This window comes from Bufo gargarizans, chromosome 7 (assembly GCF_014858855.1).
Source record: "Bufo gargarizans isolate SCDJY-AF-19 chromosome 7, ASM1485885v1, whole genome shotgun sequence".
In the NCBI taxonomy this organism is placed as follows: domain Eukaryota; kingdom Metazoa; phylum Chordata; class Amphibia; order Anura; family Bufonidae; genus Bufo; species Bufo gargarizans.
In genome coordinates, this window is record NC_058086.1 from 80042950 (window position 1) to 80061936 (window position 18987).

The 18987-nt window shown below is 42.2% G+C and overlaps 1 protein-coding gene across 1 annotated transcript in view; it reads right to left on the reverse strand.

Annotated features, from left to right (window-relative positions):
- The window catches only part of ST13 (ST13 Hsp70 interacting protein), a 165096-nt gene that overhangs the window by 40213 nt on the left and 105896 nt on the right, over positions 1 to 18987 (reverse strand). The window contains exons 8-9 of the mRNA XM_044302140.1: positions 16909 to 17011; positions 1310 to 1426 (exon numbers count right to left, since the gene is read on the reverse strand). Of these exons, the coding sequence (XP_044158075.1) occupies positions 1310 to 1426; positions 16909 to 17011 (220 nt within the window). The remainder of the gene's footprint in view (positions 1 to 1309; positions 1427 to 16908; positions 17012 to 18987) is intronic.

Sequence of the window (18987 nt, forward strand, 5' to 3'; positions counted from 1 at the left end):
TTAGATTGGGTCACTTTTAGGGAGTTTCTACTCTAGGGGTGCATCAGGGGGCTTCAAAATGGGACATGGGTGTCAAAAAAAACAGTCCAAGAAAACCTGCCTTCCAAAAACCTATGGCATTCCTTTCCTTCTGCGCCCTGCTGTGTGCCCGTACAGTGGTTTACGACCACATATGGGGTGTTTCTATAAACTAGAGAATCAGGGCCATAAATATTGAGTTTGGTTTGGCTGTTAACCCTTGCTTAGTAACTGGAAAAAAAATTAAAATGGAAAATCTGCCCAAAAAGTGAAATTTTGAAATTGGATCTCTATTTTCCATTAATTCTTGTGGAATACCTAAAGGGTTAAAAAAGTTTGTAAAATCAGTTTTGAATACCTTGAGGGGTGTAGTTTATAGAATGGGGTCATTTTTGGATGGTTTCTATTATGTAAGCCTCGCAAAGTGACCTGAACTGGTCCATAAAAATTGGGTTTTTTGAAAATGTCTGAAAAATTTCAAGATTTGCTTCTAAACTTCTAAGCCTTGTAACATTCCCAAAAATTATTCCCAAAATGATTCAAACATGAAGTAGACATATGGGGAATGTAAAGTAATAACTATTTTTTGAGGTATTACTATGTATTATAGAGGTAGAGAAATTGGAAATTTGCTATTTTTTTCCCAATTTTTGGTAAATTTGGTGTTTTTTTATGTTAAATTTAGCAGTGTCATGAAGTACAATATGTGACGAAAAAACAATCTCAGAACGGCTTCGGTAAGTAAAAGCGTTTTAAAGTTATCAGCACTTAAAGTGACACTGGTCAGATTAGCAAAAAATGGCCAAGTCCTTAAGGTAAAATGGGGCTGAGTCCTTAAGGGGTTAAATTGTAGCAATAGTAAATCTGTCTAGCGATTCATTTACATAAGAAAACACGCCCACTTTCAGAAAACTGGCGAGCATAGTGCAGGGCCAATAAAAGTCGCAAACTTTTACGACTTTTTCACTCCATTATTCTGACTTGAGCAAATGATAAATCTAGCCTTTAGTCTTTTTGCATCATCTACCATCTGAGGTCATGGACTGTTGCCCTTACATTTTGCTGTAAAACTTTGACACAATTTCACTGCTCCTCCCTTCAGCATGTTTCACTGTTGAGCTGGGATTTTGGCGTTGGTGTGCAGTGTTCTTTTTCCTCCAAACAAAATTGTATATTTGTACTATCATCCATTTTTGTCTCGTGGAACTCCTCAGAATTTCAAAAGAACCCACTTACTTTCTCTTGCAATTGTAGTATGTGATTAAATAGCTTAATACACTAAAACACTCACCCTCTGTGCCCTTTCATGTTCCTCTTTGGCTTTTTTCAGTCGCTCCTTGCGTTCATTAATTTCCTTTTCTTGACGCTTACGTTCATATTTTCGTTTGTGTTCTACAATTTTCTGGGCCTAAGTGAACATTTTAGTTTTTCCATTAAATATGTTTAAAAACATTAGCACTGTATACAATATGGCCAACTATAGAAATAAGAGATTGCAGACCACATGCAGATCCTTAAACAATTAAACATCGGCTCATAATGATGATTTTTATGGGGAATAGACGTCCATCTAATTTGCATTGGGGCATTCTGCCTCTTTAGTGCAGATGTTAGGGTTTCAAAAGCAGATGTCGGTTGGGGTGGATTTGGGGAGTTTAAACCAACATGCCTGGTCCTTTCCTGTCTCAGAAGATACAGTGGGTGTTGGCTGGCAGCAGCTTATTTCTCTTTTCCCATTAGGACTATATGCTGAACTGAGCATGCATGTGGAATCGGGAGGAATAGCTGTCAGCCTACAGCTATCTAAAGTGTATGGCTTCCTTAAAGAGAAACCTCCAGTCAGGAGATAAATGATATGCAAGTCATGAGTAAAGGCTATTCATTTCCTCAAATCTCTTAACCTGACAGAGTGGTTATCAATGTCTGGTTTTGCTGCAGTGCCTAGTCTGGAACATCAAATTAATGGATTTGGCTATTTATCTATGTCCTTTAAAACAGATACATAAAATTAAGCATAGAGCTATGTAATCTTCATAAACACACACACTAGTTGTGCTAAACCTCACCAAACACATTTGTGATGCATTGAAACCAAAAGGAACTCCTAATGTAAGCCAACAATCCAAACAGTGTTTTAGTAGCTGTGTGACATATTTAGAAATATAGTTGTGGCTTACTACTCGGCCAGAAATATTTATAAATGCAGATTTCAATAAATGGACTATGGTACGTACTCCAACTGAAATCAATGGAAAGGGTTTTAGTCGTGCTTGGAATGCATATAAGACATAGCATAAAACGCGTGTTTAACGTGATCAAATACCCAGCATATTTTTGGCAATGTGAGCATAGCCTGATGGGAGCTTTACACCAGCAATGCATGGTGTTGATCAGTATATTTCAATCAGATTCAGATTTATACAGTATTCAAATCCAGAAGCTCTATATAGTGCGATCGGATGTTTATTAACTGGTTACAGGCCGCTTGCTGTATATTTATGGCAGGTAGTCCAGATCTCTAGTGACCACGCCAGATTATATTTACAGTGCAGACTTTCTGGCTGTCCTACTCGTTGACCAACAGTTTTCCATGTAGTAGCTGTTAATGTTACAGCTATCAATCACTGATATGACCACCCACCTAGAAAACACAAGTTTGTTTTTGTGTTGTCATTCATTCTTTTGTGTCTTTTTGGAATTACGATTTGTTTACCATTCGGGATTAGGTTTCATAACTAATCACAAAACAGCCCACCGTATACTTACCATGGCACAATACAATACAGTTAGAGCAAAAATGCTAATGTAATTTGTCCATTTTTAATAGAACCTTTGCAGATAATATTTATGTATAGAGAATAACAACTTCATCATAATATGCTCTTCCAAGAAGAGCGGTTTGTTGAAAGTAGATCAGGGGGAAAAAATGGCACAGATGTGCCAGACATGAAGGGCATCTTGTGGGTGTCCTTTTTGGTGGGATATTTTTCAGACATCATTCCAGGTTTGAACAATTTGGGGGACGCTAACCAGGTATTCAGGAGCCCAGCCCACTGTCCACCCCTCAGTGCAAATATAAACCCAAACAAAAAAAGTGTCTGGGTCACGGTAATTTGCATTTAATTTAGCTAGTACATATCATGAAATCAAAATACATGAACTTCACATTCACATAATATCTATAAATAAAAGTTCATTTTGTGTACGGTCCCTTTAAATGCAGAGCTCTCGCATGTAAAAAATACTAAATAGCAGCTTCCTTATAGTTTCTTAGTTCTGGGCGTGTGGTTTATAGTACCATTGGTTTTATGCTCTGTTGTCTGTGTTATTCAGTGATATGCCTATGACACACTGTTGACTTGTTTAAATGTATCCATGTTCATAGACAGATTGCTACAACAGTCTGCGGTTAGTTGTTGCCATGTGTACAGGTACTTTGTTAGGGCTCTTTCACACCTGCGTTCTTTTCTTCCGGCATAGAGTTCCGTCATCGGGGCTCTATGCCAGAAGAATCCTGATCAGGATTATCCTAATGCATTCTGAATGGAGAGAAATCCGTTCAGGATGCATCAGGAGGTCTTCAGTTCGGGACCGGAACGTTTTTTGGCCTGAGAAAATACCGCAGCATGCTGCGCTTTTTGCTCCGGCCAAAAATCCTGAAGACTTGCCGCAAGGCCGGATCCGGAATGAATGCCCATTGAAAGGCATTGATCCGGACTTAAGTTAAACGTCGTTTTGGCGCATTGCCGGATCCGACGTTTAGCTTTTTCTGAATGGTTACCATGGCTGCCGGGACGCTAAAGTCCTGGCAGCCATGATAAAGTGTAGTGGGGAGCGGGGGAGCAGTATACTTACTGTCCGTGCAGCTCCCGGGGCGCTCCAGAGTGACGTCAGGGCGCCCCAAGCGCATGGATGACATGATCTCATTGCACTTCATCCATGCGCATGGGACGCTCTGACGTCATTCTGGAGCGCCCCGGGAGCCGGGCGGACTAAGTATACCGCTCCCCACTACTACTATGGCAACCAGGACTTTAATAGCGTCCTGGCTGCCATAGTAACACTGAAAGCATTTTTCCGGATCCGGCGTGTAATTCCGGCAAGTGGAGTACATGCCGGATCCGGACAACGCAAGTGTGAAAGAGGCCTTAGTCATACATTCAGTCAGTCCGTAACTGATTTTGCCAATGTATTACTCACTGTTGTGACCGGTCTGCCGCTTTCTCTGCGGCTTGTCTATTAAGATGTTACTTCAGTTGTGCAATTCCTTGCTGCGTGTCTCCCAACGCATGTGTACTCGACCTGCTGGGACGCCTACAGCTTACAGAAGTTTTATCAGTACCAAGGCAAAGAAATGCCTCTGTCCACACTGCCTGTTCAGTGGCTGCCAACCAGATGCGTTTCGGAACGATACAGTTCCTTCCTTAGTTGAATAGAAAAAATAATGCATGAATTCTAGGACCCAACCTTCAGATTTTTAAACTAGTTTAGGTAAAAACTAATATCTGGACTGGATCATCATTTAGGAAACTTTATTATAGTTACTATTCGCATCAACTGCTAGATTCATAAACATTAGTTCGCAATATGCGTTTTCTTGCTTTGTTATAATATTATTATTATTATTAATAATAGATATGATTTTCCCTATATTCTTCTCCATCAACATTATAAAGACAGAGAAACATGAACACCTAAGTATAATAAAATGATCGCAAAATGAATAAAAAATATATTTAAAAAAATATACAACTTGCTTATTTAGGTTTCAAGTCTTATTTTAATTTTTTTCATTTATTTTGTGATAATTTTATTATCTTTTGATATTAATGTTTCTCTGTAACATGGTATATAAGGCCAAAAAAGACCTGTCCATCCAGTTCGGCCTTTTATCCTGCAGGTAGATCCAGAGGAAGGCAAAAAAACAAAAAAAAAAAAAAAAAACCTGTGAGTTAAAAGCCAATTTTCCCCACTTAAGAGGAAAAAAAATAAAAATGTCTTCCCAACTCCAATCAGGCAATCAGAATAACTCCCTGGATCAATGACCCCTCTGTAGTAGCTATATCCAGCAATTTTATTACACTCCAGAAATACATCCAGACCCCTCTTGAATTCCTTTATTGTACTCACCATCACCACCTCCTCAGAGAGGAGCAGAGAGTTCCATAGTCTCACTGCTCTTACCGTAAAGAATCCTCTTCTATGTTTGTGTACAAACCTTTCCTCCAGACGCAGAGGATGTCCCCTTGTCGCAGTTATAGTCCTGGGGATAAATAGCTGATGGGATAGATAGATATATATATAGATAGATTATATATATATATATATATATATATACTTGTGACGAAACCAACCTCGCCACGGTGTTTTGGAGGGGGCTGGTTGCTAGCCTCTTGCCTCAGGATTATGGCCCATACTAACTTTAAAGAAAACAGGCCGGCCGCACAGCTTAAATCTGTCTTTGGAATTGTGTTTTATGTTATTATGCGTTCGGTTAAATTGTATGTTATGTGAGGGCACCCAGATAGCTAATATTATTGTATTCGTGTATTCTGAGTGCCATTCACCTAATGATATGCACTCAGACTTGAGCTATCTGGGGATATGTTAAATGTCTGTGTTTGCTGGGAGGGTGTGCCATTGTGTGTTTGGGTGGTGATTCCTGTCCTGTTGTCTCCACGTGTGTATTGGTGTTTTCCCTTTGTCCTGAGACATAATTGGATTGCTCCTCGGGTGTCGTCAGGCAGAGAGGAGGAAACCATGATGCATTGTGGGGATGTGTTGTGTCTGTGTATCCTGAATTTCTGCATATCTGTCCTGTGTCGCAGTCTCCATTCTGGTCCCCTAAGGGCGTGGCCACCAGATGGGGACCTGCATAAATACGGGCGGGTAGCCCTCAATAAAGTGTTCCTGTTTTATCCTTCATCATGCTGAGACTGGTGTTTGGATAACTGATCAAACTGGGGGATTGCTATACGCTGAAGATTTGCTATACTCCCCTGGCATAACTACTAGCTCTTGTAAGAGCTGTTCCTGCTCTCTGGCTGTAGGAGAGGTTCACCCACTGGAGCCTGGAGCCTTGTCGTAGGTCCAGCGTGGGTGGAGGACGGTGAGACCCCAACCAAGCTGCGGCGGTTCGTGGGGTCTGTAGGGCGTACGGTGTCAAGTGGAGTGCTTGGAGTCCTCGGAAAGCACTAGGAGCATCTATCGACGGAGGTACCCGGTCGGGGTGCTAGGAGATCCGTTACAATACTGACCCCTGATATATTTATACATAGTAATTAGATATCCCCTCAGTCGTCTTTTTTCTAAAGCGAATAACCCTAATGTTGATAATCTTTCAGGGTACTGTAGTCTCCCCATTTCAGTTGCCCTCCTCTGGACCCTCTCCAGCTCTGCTATGTCTGCCTTGATCACAGGAGCCCAGAACTGTACACAGTACTCCATGTGTGGTCTGACTAGTGATTTGTAAAGTGGCAGGACTATGTTCTCTTGCTCTTTTGATGCAACCCATTATCTTATTGGCCTTGGCAGCAGCTGCCTGACACTGGTTTTCACTGCTTAGTTTGCTGTTCATAAAAATTTCTAGATCCTTTTCCATGTCATTGTTACCCAGTGTTTTACCATTTAATAAGTACGGGTGACTTGCATTATTCCTTCCCATGTGCATAACCTTACATTTGTCAGTGTTAAACCTTATCTGCCCAAGCCTCCAATCTGTCCAGATCCCTCTGTAGTAGTATACTGTCCTCATCAGTGTAAATTACTTTACACAGTTTAGTGCCATCTGCGAAAATTGATACTTTACTGTGCAAGCCTTCTACAAGATCATTAATAAATATGCCCCCTGAGGTACTCCACTAGTGACAGTGACCCAATCTGAGTATGTACCGTTAATAACCACCCTCTGTTTTCTATCATTGAGCCAGTTACTTACCCACTTACAGACGTTTTCTCCCAGTCCGAGCATTCTCATTTTATATACTAACCTTTTATGTGGTACAGTGTCAAATGCTTTGGAGAAGTCCAGATACACGACATCCATTGATTCGCTGCTGTCAAGTCTAGAACTTACCTCCTCATAGAAACTGATTAAAGTGCTTCTGTCACCCCACTAAACCCTTATATTTTTTTTTTGTTTACTTAAAATCCCTATACTGCGATACTAATCTAATTAATCATTTTGGTCCAGTAGATTGTGTTAAAAACGTGCTTTTAAAATATGCAAATTACCTTGCTACCAGCAAGTAGGGCGGCTACTTGCTGGTAGCAGCGGCATCCTCCGATCCTAAAGACGCCCCCTCCGCATGTTGATTCACAGGGCCAGGGAATGGGATCGTCCTCTGCTGGCCCTGTCTGCTATCAAGATCTCGCGCCTGCACCTTAACTGTATTCAGTCGGCGCAGGCGCACTGAGAGGCACAATAGAAAACGGATCTGTCCCCCATTGACTTTCAATGGTGTTCAAGACGGCACCGTCTTGGCTATGTTAACCCCTTCCCGACCGCAATCTGTATATATACGCGATAGCTGCACATACCCCGTGCAGCTACCACGTATATAAACGTTCTGGTAGCTCTTTAATCCAAGATTAAAGCTTTTGGATTAAAGCTTCTGCCTCTGCCCTGTATGCTGTCACGGACAGCATATAGTGCAGTAATGACGGAGAAGGACCAGAGTGGCCCCTTGCCGGCAATCGATCCGATTGGTTAGTCTGTGCAGATCCTGAAAGCAGATAATGTTCCTCATGCCGCCCGATCTGTGCCCCTCCAAGCCCTTGGTGCCCCTCTGTTCCCCCCACCCGATCTGTGCCCCTCCTGCGCTCATCTCCTGCCCTGATGGCATGCGGTCCGCCCCCTCCCCGCCCCATGCATTAATTTTCTAGCCGCCCCTCCTGCCCCAGCCTCCCTCAATATTGTAGTCAGTACCCCCCGACCCCCCCCCCCCCCCTTTCCAGCGCTGCCCCCGATCCCCCTTCTGTGTGTGATGGCGGCGGCTCCATTACTGAACCGCCATCAGCAGAGAGTGTCAGCTCTATGCTGACACTCTCCTGTAACCCCATAGATGCCGTGGTTGCGGCATCCATGGGGTTAACAGAGGGAGGGAGCTCCCCCTCTCCACCATCGGGGCTGCAACGCTGAGATTGCACCACTCGATGGTTGCCATGGCAAAGGCGTCCAGTGCTGCCACCTACAGGCAATCTGGAAGTATTATACTTTGGAACGCAAGAGCATTGCAAAGTATAGTACAACTATAAGCCCCACTGGATCTTCAAGATCCAAGAGGGAACTGATAAAAAAAAAAGTGAAAATAATAAAAGTAAAAATAAATAAATAAAAATGTAAATAAAAAACAATGAAATTGCCTTTTCCTATAAAAAAATAAAATAAAACACACATATTAGGTGTCACCGCGTCCGTAACGACCGTCTCTATAAATATATCACATGATAGACCCCGTCCGATAAACACCATAAAAATAAGATTAAAAAAACTGTGCCAAAAAAGCTATTTTTGTCACCTTACATCACAAAAAGTGCAACAGCAAGCGATCAAAAAGGCTTATAACCCCCAAAATAGTACCAATCAAACCGTCACCTCGCCCCGCAAAAAATGATACCCTATTTATGACAATCGCCCAAAAAATAAAAAAGCTATTTTTTTGGGTTTCAGAAATGCTATTATTGTGTAACACTTAAATAAATAAGAAAAAGTATACATATTAGGTATTGCCACGTCCGTAACGATCTTCTCTATAAAACTATTACATGACCCAACTCCTCAGATGAACGCTGTAAAAATAAATAAATGAAAACTGTTCCAAAACAGCCAATTTTTGGGTCACCTTGCCCCATAAAGTGTAATAATGAATGATCAAAAAATCCTATGTACCCAAAAATGGTACCAATAAAAACCTCAACACTTTCTGCAGAAAATGAGGCCCTGCACAAGACAATCGGCAGAAAAATAAAAAACATATGGCGTTCAGAAAACCAATCCAGCACAATCTACCTTCCAAAAACCGTATGGCATTCCTTTCCTTCTGCGCCCTGCCGTGTGCCCGTACAGCAGTTTACGACCACATGTGGGGTGTTTATGTAAACCGCGGAATCAGGGTAATAAATATTGAGTTTTGTTTGGCTGTTAACTCTCAATGTGTTAAAGAAAAAAAAAAATATATAAAATGGAAAATCTGCCAAAAAAGTTAAATTTAGAAATTTCATCTCCATTTTCCTTTAATTCTTGTGGAATGCCTAAAGGGTTAACAAAGTTTGTAAAATCAGTTTTGAGTAACTTCAGGGGTGTAGTTTCTACAATGGTGTTATTTATGGGGGTTTCCACTATGTAAGCCCCACAAAGTGACTTCAGACTTCAACTGGTCCTTAAAAAGTGGAAGTTTTGGAAATCTTAAAAATTGTAAGAATTGCTTCTAAACTTCTAAGCCTTCTAATGTCCTAAAAAAATAAAATGACATTTCCAAAATGATGCCAACATAAAGTAGACATATGGGGAATGTTAAGTAATAAATAGTTTATTAGGTATGACTTTGTATTTTAGAAGCAGAGAAATAGAAATTTGGAAAATTGTGAATGTTTCCAAATTTTTGGATTTTTTCATAAATAAAGGTGAAATATATTGACTCAAATATATGACTATCATGAAGTACAATGTGTCACGAGAAAACAATCTCAGGATGGCGTGGATACGTAAAAGTGTTCCAAAGCTATTACCACATAAAGTGACTCATGTCAGATTTGTAAATTTTGACCTGGACACTGGGGCATCAATGACCCTTGGTCATTAACCACCTCCCGACCGCTGTACGCACGGATGCGTCCGGGAGGTGGTTGATTTATTCCTCCTGGACACATCCGCGCGGCATCTCGCGAGACGCGAGATTTCGGTCACAGCCGGCCCGCGCATGCGCATTGCGGGCCGGCATTTCGTCAAGGAGTATTTCGTCAGCAACCTGCCAGCCAATGATCGCGGCTGGCAGGTTGCTGATTTTTAAAAAAACCAATCGGAGTGCCAGATAGCAGATCATATTTGTAAATATGATCTGTTATATGGCTGGCCTGCACCTCTGCTGGTCCTTTTCGTCGGTTGGATCCAGCAGAGGAGCAGGCTACACAGTACACCAACACCACATACTAGCCCCAGATCACCCCCCTGAACCCCAATTAACCCTTTGATCGCCCCTGTCAATCACTAGTGAAAGGAAAAAAGTGATCAGTGCAAACTGTCACTTTTTTTTCACTGGTATTGACCGTTAGGTTTTAGGTATAGTTTAGGCCCCTTGGTTAGGTAGTTTAGGGATCAGTTAGCGCCCAGCCCACCGCACCGCAGTCCGTTATTCGCTGATTAGCGTATCGCTAATCAGCGTTTGTACTTTTATAGTATCTGGAAGTGATCAAAACTGATCACGGTCAGATCTATAATTGTATTAGTGTCACTTTAGTTCACCCTCCACCCAAAACGCAGTTCACCCATGCCGGCCCCACCGCAGTGACAAAAAATATATTTTTTTGATCACTGCACATTCACTTTACACACGCTGCGGCGATAAAAAAAAATCAGTTTTGATATTTTTTTATCAACTGCAGCGGCCTCCGGTACTTCGCTAGCCTCCCATTTGTAAGACAGGCTTGCTTTTTTTTCTTGGGTAGTCTCAGGGAAAACCCCTAAATTTAGTTGCCCAAATGTCAAACAGGGGGTATTCTTCTGAAGAGGCCTATAGGCTTCTGACCCAGTCGGATGAGGAATGGGAACCCTCATCTGATGAATCTAGCGGGTCAGAATAAGAACCTGTAGAAAGCAGTGGCTCTCTGACCCAAAGTTCGGACGAGGAGGCTGAGGTCCCTGATAGCACCAAGCGTACCCGGCCCCGTGTCGCTAGACCGCAGGTTGTGCAGGATCCGCTTCAAGAGCAGCAGAGTGGGGCTGGTGCTGTCGGATTACGTGGTGAGGCATACACCAGCAGCGCAGCCCTTCCTGGACCTAGTACCAGCACTGCTGTAGAACATGGTGAAGTAGCGAGCACCAGAAGGGCAGTTGAAGCTGGTACGGTGGCACGTGCAGTAGTGGCCCCGTCGCAGCCACCGCAAAGACGTGCCCGTAGAGCCCCTAGAATCCCTGAGGTGCTGGCAAACCATGATTGGCAGTCCCCAACTTCAGCCGCACCTGTAGTTCCCCCTTTCACCGCCCAGTCTGGAGTTCGGGTTGAGACAGCTCACATCGGTTCGGCCCTGGGATTTTTTTTAGCTGTTCTTGACTGCGGAGCCCTTAGACTTAGTTGTGTCAGAAACAAATCGGTATGCCACACAATTTATAACTGCTAACCCGGGAAGCTTTTATGCCCAGCCTTTCTGGTGGAAACCAGTCCAAGTTTCCGAAATAACATTTTCTTTGGGCCTTCTCCTCAACATGGGTCTAACTAAAAAGCATGAATTGCGGTCATATTGGTCCACGAACCCAATTCATCACATGCCCATGTTCTCTGCTGCTATGTCCAGGACACGATTTGAGACCATCCTGCGTTTCCTGCACTTTAGTGATAACAGCACCTCCCGTCCCAGAGGCCACCCTGCTTTTGACCGGCTCCACAAAATTGTCATTGAAAAGCCCCTCTCAGTCCACGACTATAACCTTCACATGGGAGGGGTGGACTTCAATGACCAGATGTTGTCTCCGTATTTAGTTTCCCGCAGAACCAGATGCTGGTATAAGAAGGTGTCTGTATATTTAATTCAATTGGCTCTGTATAATAGTTTTGTTCTCTACAGTAAGGCTGGGAGAACACGATCCTTCCTCAAATTTCAGGAAGAGATCATCGAGAACCTCCTGTACCCATGAGGTTCCGTGGCCCCATCCACCAGTGTAGTTAGCCGTCTACACGAGCGACATTTCCCCAATGTCGTAGCTGGTACCTCAACCCAACCGTCACCCTGAAAAAGATGTCGTGTCTGTAGCAGGAGTGGAATAAGGCGTGACACCCGCTATTTCTGTCCTGACCACCCTGCCCTATGCTTAGGGGAGTGTTTCCGGAAGTACCACACACAGGTACACCTAGCATAGGGATCATCTCACCAGGACAGGCACACAGGGCTATTAGGGCCCATACACTCACACAGCTGCTGCAAACGTCTCCTTTCACCTGGGACAAAGTGCATAACGCACTTCGCCACATCTTTGGGCGATTTGCGCTTTGCACATTGACCCATGGGGAAGGAGAGGTTTGTTCTATAAAAAGTAAAAAAAAAACAAAAAAAAACAAAAAAAAAAAAAAACTGTAAGCAAAAAGGTTAATGTTTAGTTCAAAAAGTTAAAGTTTATATGTTCTGTTCCAAAGTTAATAAAATTATTGCGTTGCGGCCTTTTTTTTTTCTTCTTTTTTTACCTTCCAGGTGGACCAACCGATCGACTAGCTGCAGCACTGATGTGCATTCTGACAGAAGCATTGCGCTACTGTCAGATTACACGCTAGTCGGTGTATGCGGCGCTGCAAGACGAGATTTCTACTCTGCAGTAACATATACGTTTGCCGAGGCATACGAGCTGAGAAGGAGGCGGCGTTCCTATGCTTTGGCAAACACTTTGTATGTAAAAAAATCCCGGCAATGGTTTATTCATCCACATCGATTGATGTGAATGGAGAAATCTGGTTTGCCAGGGCATACGAGCTAAGTGGGTATGGATGTTGGGCGGATGTTGGGCAGACGCCTTTCCCCTCTTTTTTTTTTTTTGGCAGAGATTTTTTCATCCACACTGATCGATGCGAATGAAGAAATCTGTGCCGTTAATTTTTTTCTTTCAGCCCAGAGGCTGAACGGAAAAAAATAATCTCATTACCTGTGCTCAATATAAGGAGAATAGCAGAAACTCCTAATGTTGGCCATACATGTAATGATTGCGGAGACCCTCAAATGCCAGGGCAGTACAAACACCCCACAACTGACCCCATTTTGGAAAGAAGACACCCCAAGGTATTCGCTGAGGGGCATATTGAGTCCATGAAAGATTTAAATTTTTGTTCTAAGTTAGCAGAAAGCGAGACACTGAGAAAAAAAAAAAAAAAAAAAAAAATCAATTTCCGCTAACTTATGCCAAAAAAATACATTTCTATGAACTCGCCATGCCCCTCATTGAATACCTTGGGGTGTCTTCTTTCCAAAGTGGGGTCAAATGTGGGGTATTTATACTGCCCTGGCTTTTTAGGGGCCCTAAAGCGTGAGAAGAAGTCTGGGATCCAAATGTCTAAAAATGCCCTCCTAAAAGGAATTTGGGCACTTTTGCAGCCTAGATGCGCAAAAGTGTCACACATCTGGTATCGCCGTACTCAGGAGAAGCTGGGGAATGTGTTTTGGGGTGTCATTTTACATATACTCATGCTGGGTGAGATAAATATCTTGGTCAAATGCCAACTTTGTAAAAAAAAAGGGAAAAGTTGTCTTTTGCCAAGATATTTCTCTCACCCAGCATGGGTATATGTAAAATGACACCCCAAAACACATTCCCCAACTTCTCCTGAGTACAGCGATACCAGATGTGTGACACTTTTTTGCAGCCAAGGTGGGCAAAGGGGCACATATTCCAAAGTGCACCTTTCGGATTTCGCAGGCCATTTTTTACACATTTTGATTGCAAAGTACTTCTCACACATTTGGGCCCCTAAATTGCCAGGGCAGTATAACGACGCCACAAGTGACCCCATTTTGGAAAGAAGACACCCCAAGGTATTCCGTGAGGGGCATGGCGAGTTCCTAGAATTTTTTATTTTTTGTCGCAAGTTAGTGGAATATGAGACTTTGTAAGGAAAAAATAAAAAAATAAAAATCATCATCATTTTCCGCTAACTTGTGACAAAAAATAAAAAGTTCTATGAACTCACTATGCCCATCAGCGAATACCTTAGGGTGTCTACTTTCCGAAACGGGGTCATTTGTGGGGTTTTTCTACTGTTTGGGCATTGTAGAATCTCAGGAATCATGACAGGTGCTCAGAAAGTCAGAGCTGTTTCAAAAAGCGGAAATTCACATTTTTGTACCATAGTGTGTAAACGCTATAACTTTTACCCAAACCATTTTTTTTTTTTTTGCCCAAACATTTTTATTTTTTTTATCAAAGACATGTAGAAAAATAAATTTGGCAAAAAATTTATATATGGATGTCGTTTTTTTTGCAAAATTTTACAGCTGAAAGTGAAAAGTCATTTTTTTTGCAAAAAAATCGTTGCATTTTGATTAATAACAAAAAAAGTAAAAATGTCAGCAGCAATAAAATACCACCAAATGAAAGCTCTATTAGTGAGAAGAAAAGGAGGTAAAATTCATTTGGGTGGTAAGTTGCATGACCGAGCGATAAACGGTGAAAGTAGTGTAGTGCAGAAGTGTAAAAAGTGGCCTGGTCATTAAGGGGGTTTTAGCTAGCGGGGTTGAAGTGGTTAAAGGGTTAAAGATAATACAACCGGATCCGTTCTGAACAGATGCAGACGGTTGTATTATCTGAACTGATCCGCACAAAATGAGTGTGTGAAAGTAGCCTTACCCACAACAGATGTTAAACTTACCGGCCTATAGTTTGTCTTTATAATGTTGATAGAGAAGAATATAGGGAAAATCATATCTTTTATTATGACAAAGGAGGAAAACACATAATGCGAACTAAGGTTTATGAATCTACCAGTTGATGTATAAGAAAGTTTCCCAAATGATGATCCGGTCGAGATATTAGTTTTTACCTAAACTAGTTAAAAAATCTGAAGGTTGGGTCCTAGAATTCATGCATTATTTTTTCAATACCACTGAGGAAGGAACAGTATAGTTCCAAAACGCGTCTGGTTGGCAGCCACTGAACAGGTGGTGTGGACAGAGGCTTATCAGTACCAAAGAAAAGACTTCTATAAGCAGGTTGAGTACGCATGCGCTGGGAGACGTGTAGACTGTTGTAGCGATCTGTCTATGAACGTGGATACATTTAAACAAGTCAACAGAGTGTGTCATAGGCCTATCACTGAATAACAGACAACAGAGCATAAAACTAACGGTACTATAAACCACACGCCCAGAGTGAAGAAACTGTAAGGAAGCTGCTATTTTGTATTTTTATTTTTTACATGCGAGAGCTCTGCATTTAAAGAGACCTTATACAAAATTAACTTTATGTATATGTACTAGAAAAATTAAATGCAAATTACTGTGAGCCAGCCATTTTTTATCATTCCAGGTTTACAGATGCCTTGAGGTACAAGAACGTAAGAAACATCCCCCAAAAAAACATCTTGCAACTCTCTAGGGGTCTAGTGAGCATTTTGACCCTACAGGTGATATTCCAAAGAAAAGGCACAGTAGATGGTGCAGTGACAACTGCAATTTTTTCACATATGTGATTTCATTGGCAAATATGGTGCGACAAGCTTGTTGCACTGAAGCCAAACACTCCATAAATTGTTATGGCAATACCCCACCGGTGACCCCAATCTGCTGCCTATTCAAGCGCCAGGGCTCAGAAGTGACGCACTGGCAATTTGGCTTTAGGAGCACAGATTTTGCTAGAATGGCTCTTACAGGTCCCATTTTGCATTTACAGAACCCTTGAGGTACTATAACAGCTGAAACCCTTTTGGAAACTACACCCCTCAAGGAATTCATCTAGAGGAGTGGAGAGCATTTAGACCTCAAAGGTGTTTTTCTAAAGTTAATGCAAACTGAAAGGTGTATATTGAAAACAGCAAATTTTAACAATTACACCATTTCAATGACTAATAATCAGTGTGTGCCACCAAACATACCCCATCAATTCCTATCTGGGTTCGTCCCGGTATGGAAATAACATATGTGGCTGTTACCTGCTGCCTGGGCACATTGCATGGCTCAGAAGGGAAGGAACGTATCTGGCTTTGGAGCACAGATTTTGCTGGAGTGGTTATTGGGAGCCATGTCAAGTTTGCAGAGCAATAGAGGTAAAGGTAAACCCCAAAGTTTTGGATACTTCACCCATCTAAGTATTAATCTAGGAGTATGGTGAGCACTTTTACCGCACAGATGCTTTACAGAATTTAATATGCAGACTGAAAACTGCAAATTTTCCACAACTATGCCATTTCAGTGCCCAATTTATATTGCCCTGATTGCGTTCTTAGGGCATTCTATTTGAGGGACAGGTCCTGAATGGGGGTCACCCTTATCAGGGCAAGTGCTCCATGTGTAGACCCAATCAGGGCCAGGATATAAACCCCTTAGGGCTTTAACAGGGACAGATCAGTTCCCTAATTATACCACTTAGGCTACTTTCACACTAGCTGGTTGCCATAGTAGTAGTGGGGAGCAGTATACTTACAGTCCGTGCGGCTCCCGGGGCGCTCCAGAATGACGTCAGAGCGCCCCGAGGAGCCGCACGGACGGTAAGTATACCACTCCCCACTACACTTTACCATGCTGCCCGGCAGCCATGGTAACCATTCAGAAAAAGCTAAACGTCGGATCCGGCAATGCGTCGAAACGACGTTTAGCTTAAGGCCGGATCCGGATCAATGCCTTTCAATGGGCATTAAATTCCGGCCTTGCGGCAAGTGTTCAGGATTTTTGGCCGGAGCAAAAAGAGCAGCATGCTGCGGTATTTTCTCCGGCCAAAAAACGTTCCGGTCCTGAACTGAAGACATCCTGATGCATCCTGAACGGATTTCTCTCCATTCAGAATGCATTAGGATAAAACTGATCAGGATTCTTCCGGCATAGAGCCCCGACGACGGAACTCTATGCCGGAAGAAAAGAACGCAGGTGTGAAAGAGCCCTAAGACTTGCCACAAAACTGATGTATCTGATATGATAAATGTCCCCCATTATGTTTGGATGTTCATATAGTTTGGGCCATGTATTATAACACATACTACTTACACGAGGTTGCACTTCCTTAAGCATAGCACTTGCTTCTTCATCATAATCTAATTTACAAGCCATTGCCAAATCATGTGCAGCTTCTTCCCAGTGCCCCAGAAGCCTACAGAAAAAAAGTTGTACAATAAATATTTTAGTTGAATATACAATTGTGAATTTAAATAGCATATCTCAAAGAAATGTTGTAATGGACCCCTACACAATACAGAAGACAGGAACCAACCAACTTAATGCTTGGAGTGCTGTTCACTTTGGAGTTTACTACCAACGTGGGCATATACCAGTTTAGGCTAGTTTCACACAAGCATGTTTGACATGGGAAACACTAATGTACTCACAGCATTATGTGAGTGCAGTACATTAGCTCTGCAGTCAGACAAGGACTTACAGCATCGGATAAATCATAATGATGTCACAAGCAGTGTTCAGTCTGGGAAATGTGGGCCACCACAGAGAGCTTGCTTCCCTGGCAACACACCTATATCAAAGTATCCTTAGAGGTCAGGGGGTGTCAGAGAAATATGACATCAAATGGCTACTTCGAGGAATTTATTACGGAACAGCTTTCAGCAACTTTTATATGGTGTGGTATATAGAAGCCATGGAAGGCTGCAATAGGTTTAATAAAGCTTATGATAAGTGTTTATTAGTCCTAAATACATGAAAATCAGTAATACTAAAAGATAGTCTTCAAGGGTATACATATAGTGCCTTGCTAAAGCATTCACTCAATTGGTGTCCTTATTGCATTAAAACCTAAAATCAAAATGAATTTTTGGGGTGTTTCTACCATGTGATTTACACAGCATGCCTACCTATTATGATACAAACAATAACTAAAGGGGTTGGTCACTACAGGAAAAAAAAAAAAAAAAAAGAAAGTGACCCTGACAATTACTAAAGCCAAGAGGTATTTGTATTATGAGAGATATATTGTGCATATATAATTTTTCTAATGTATTCAGCATAGCATGTTCCCATTGATGAGAGGCTGTGTGGGTAGAGCAGCTGCAATGTAAAAAATTTAAAATCCCAGCATGAATCACAGCAATCTACAGAGGAGCGGTCACATGACACCCCTGGCCAACTGGGATACCATAGAGTCAACAGCACCTCAGGTGTCACTTCATCAGTGATTTATGCCACATGCACACGACCAAAGCCAGTCTGTGCCCATATTGTGGCTTGCAAAACAGTGGGTCCGCAATATACCGGCCAATGCCAAAATAAGCCCCAATTTGGGTAAAGGTATCTAAATAGAACCAACAATTTGCCCCGAGGGGCTTATTACCTAACTTGACCCAGATTTTACCAAAATAAAATATAACTTTCATTAGTATAAAAAAAAAAAAAAAGTTTGTGAGCAAAAAATAAAGTGTTTTAAAATATCTACTCCCTGAATTCACACTGGATATTGTAGTTTTTATTATTATTGCCTAGAGTGGGGATGTGCACTCTCCCCACCACCATTACTAACAGCCTTTCACCAGTAATCAGTTGAGTCACTGACTCACTGGAGGATCTGAATTGTTTCTACTTAAATTGCTGATTTAGTAAGCTGAAGACAGGAGAACAACACTAAGACCTAAACCTGCCCCCCCCCCCCCCCCCCCCCACCGACATGTTTCGCCAGTAACCTGGCTTCCTCAGGGGTATCTCTCTCTCTATATATCTAATGTTATTCTACCTGTCGGCTTATCTGTATCTCCATCTCCTATCTATCTTAACTACACACACATTTGGGGTCATTTATTAAACTGGTGTAAAGTAGAACTGGCTTAGTTACCAAAGCAACCAGATTCCACCTTTCATTTTTCCAGAGGAGCTATCAAAAATGAAAGGGTGAATCTGATTGGTTGCTACGGGCAACCAGTACATACTAGTGATGAGCGAGCACCAAAGTGTTCGGGTGTTTGATCCGAACGCATTGCGATATGCGTGCGTTTGGCCGAGCACCCGAGTATAATGGAAGTCAATAGGAGACAACCAGGCACCCCCTCCTCGGATGAGGGGAGGGTGCCTGGACCATAGGAAAAGGTCTGAAAGTGATGGAAACACCTCTGAAATCGATCAGCAGGG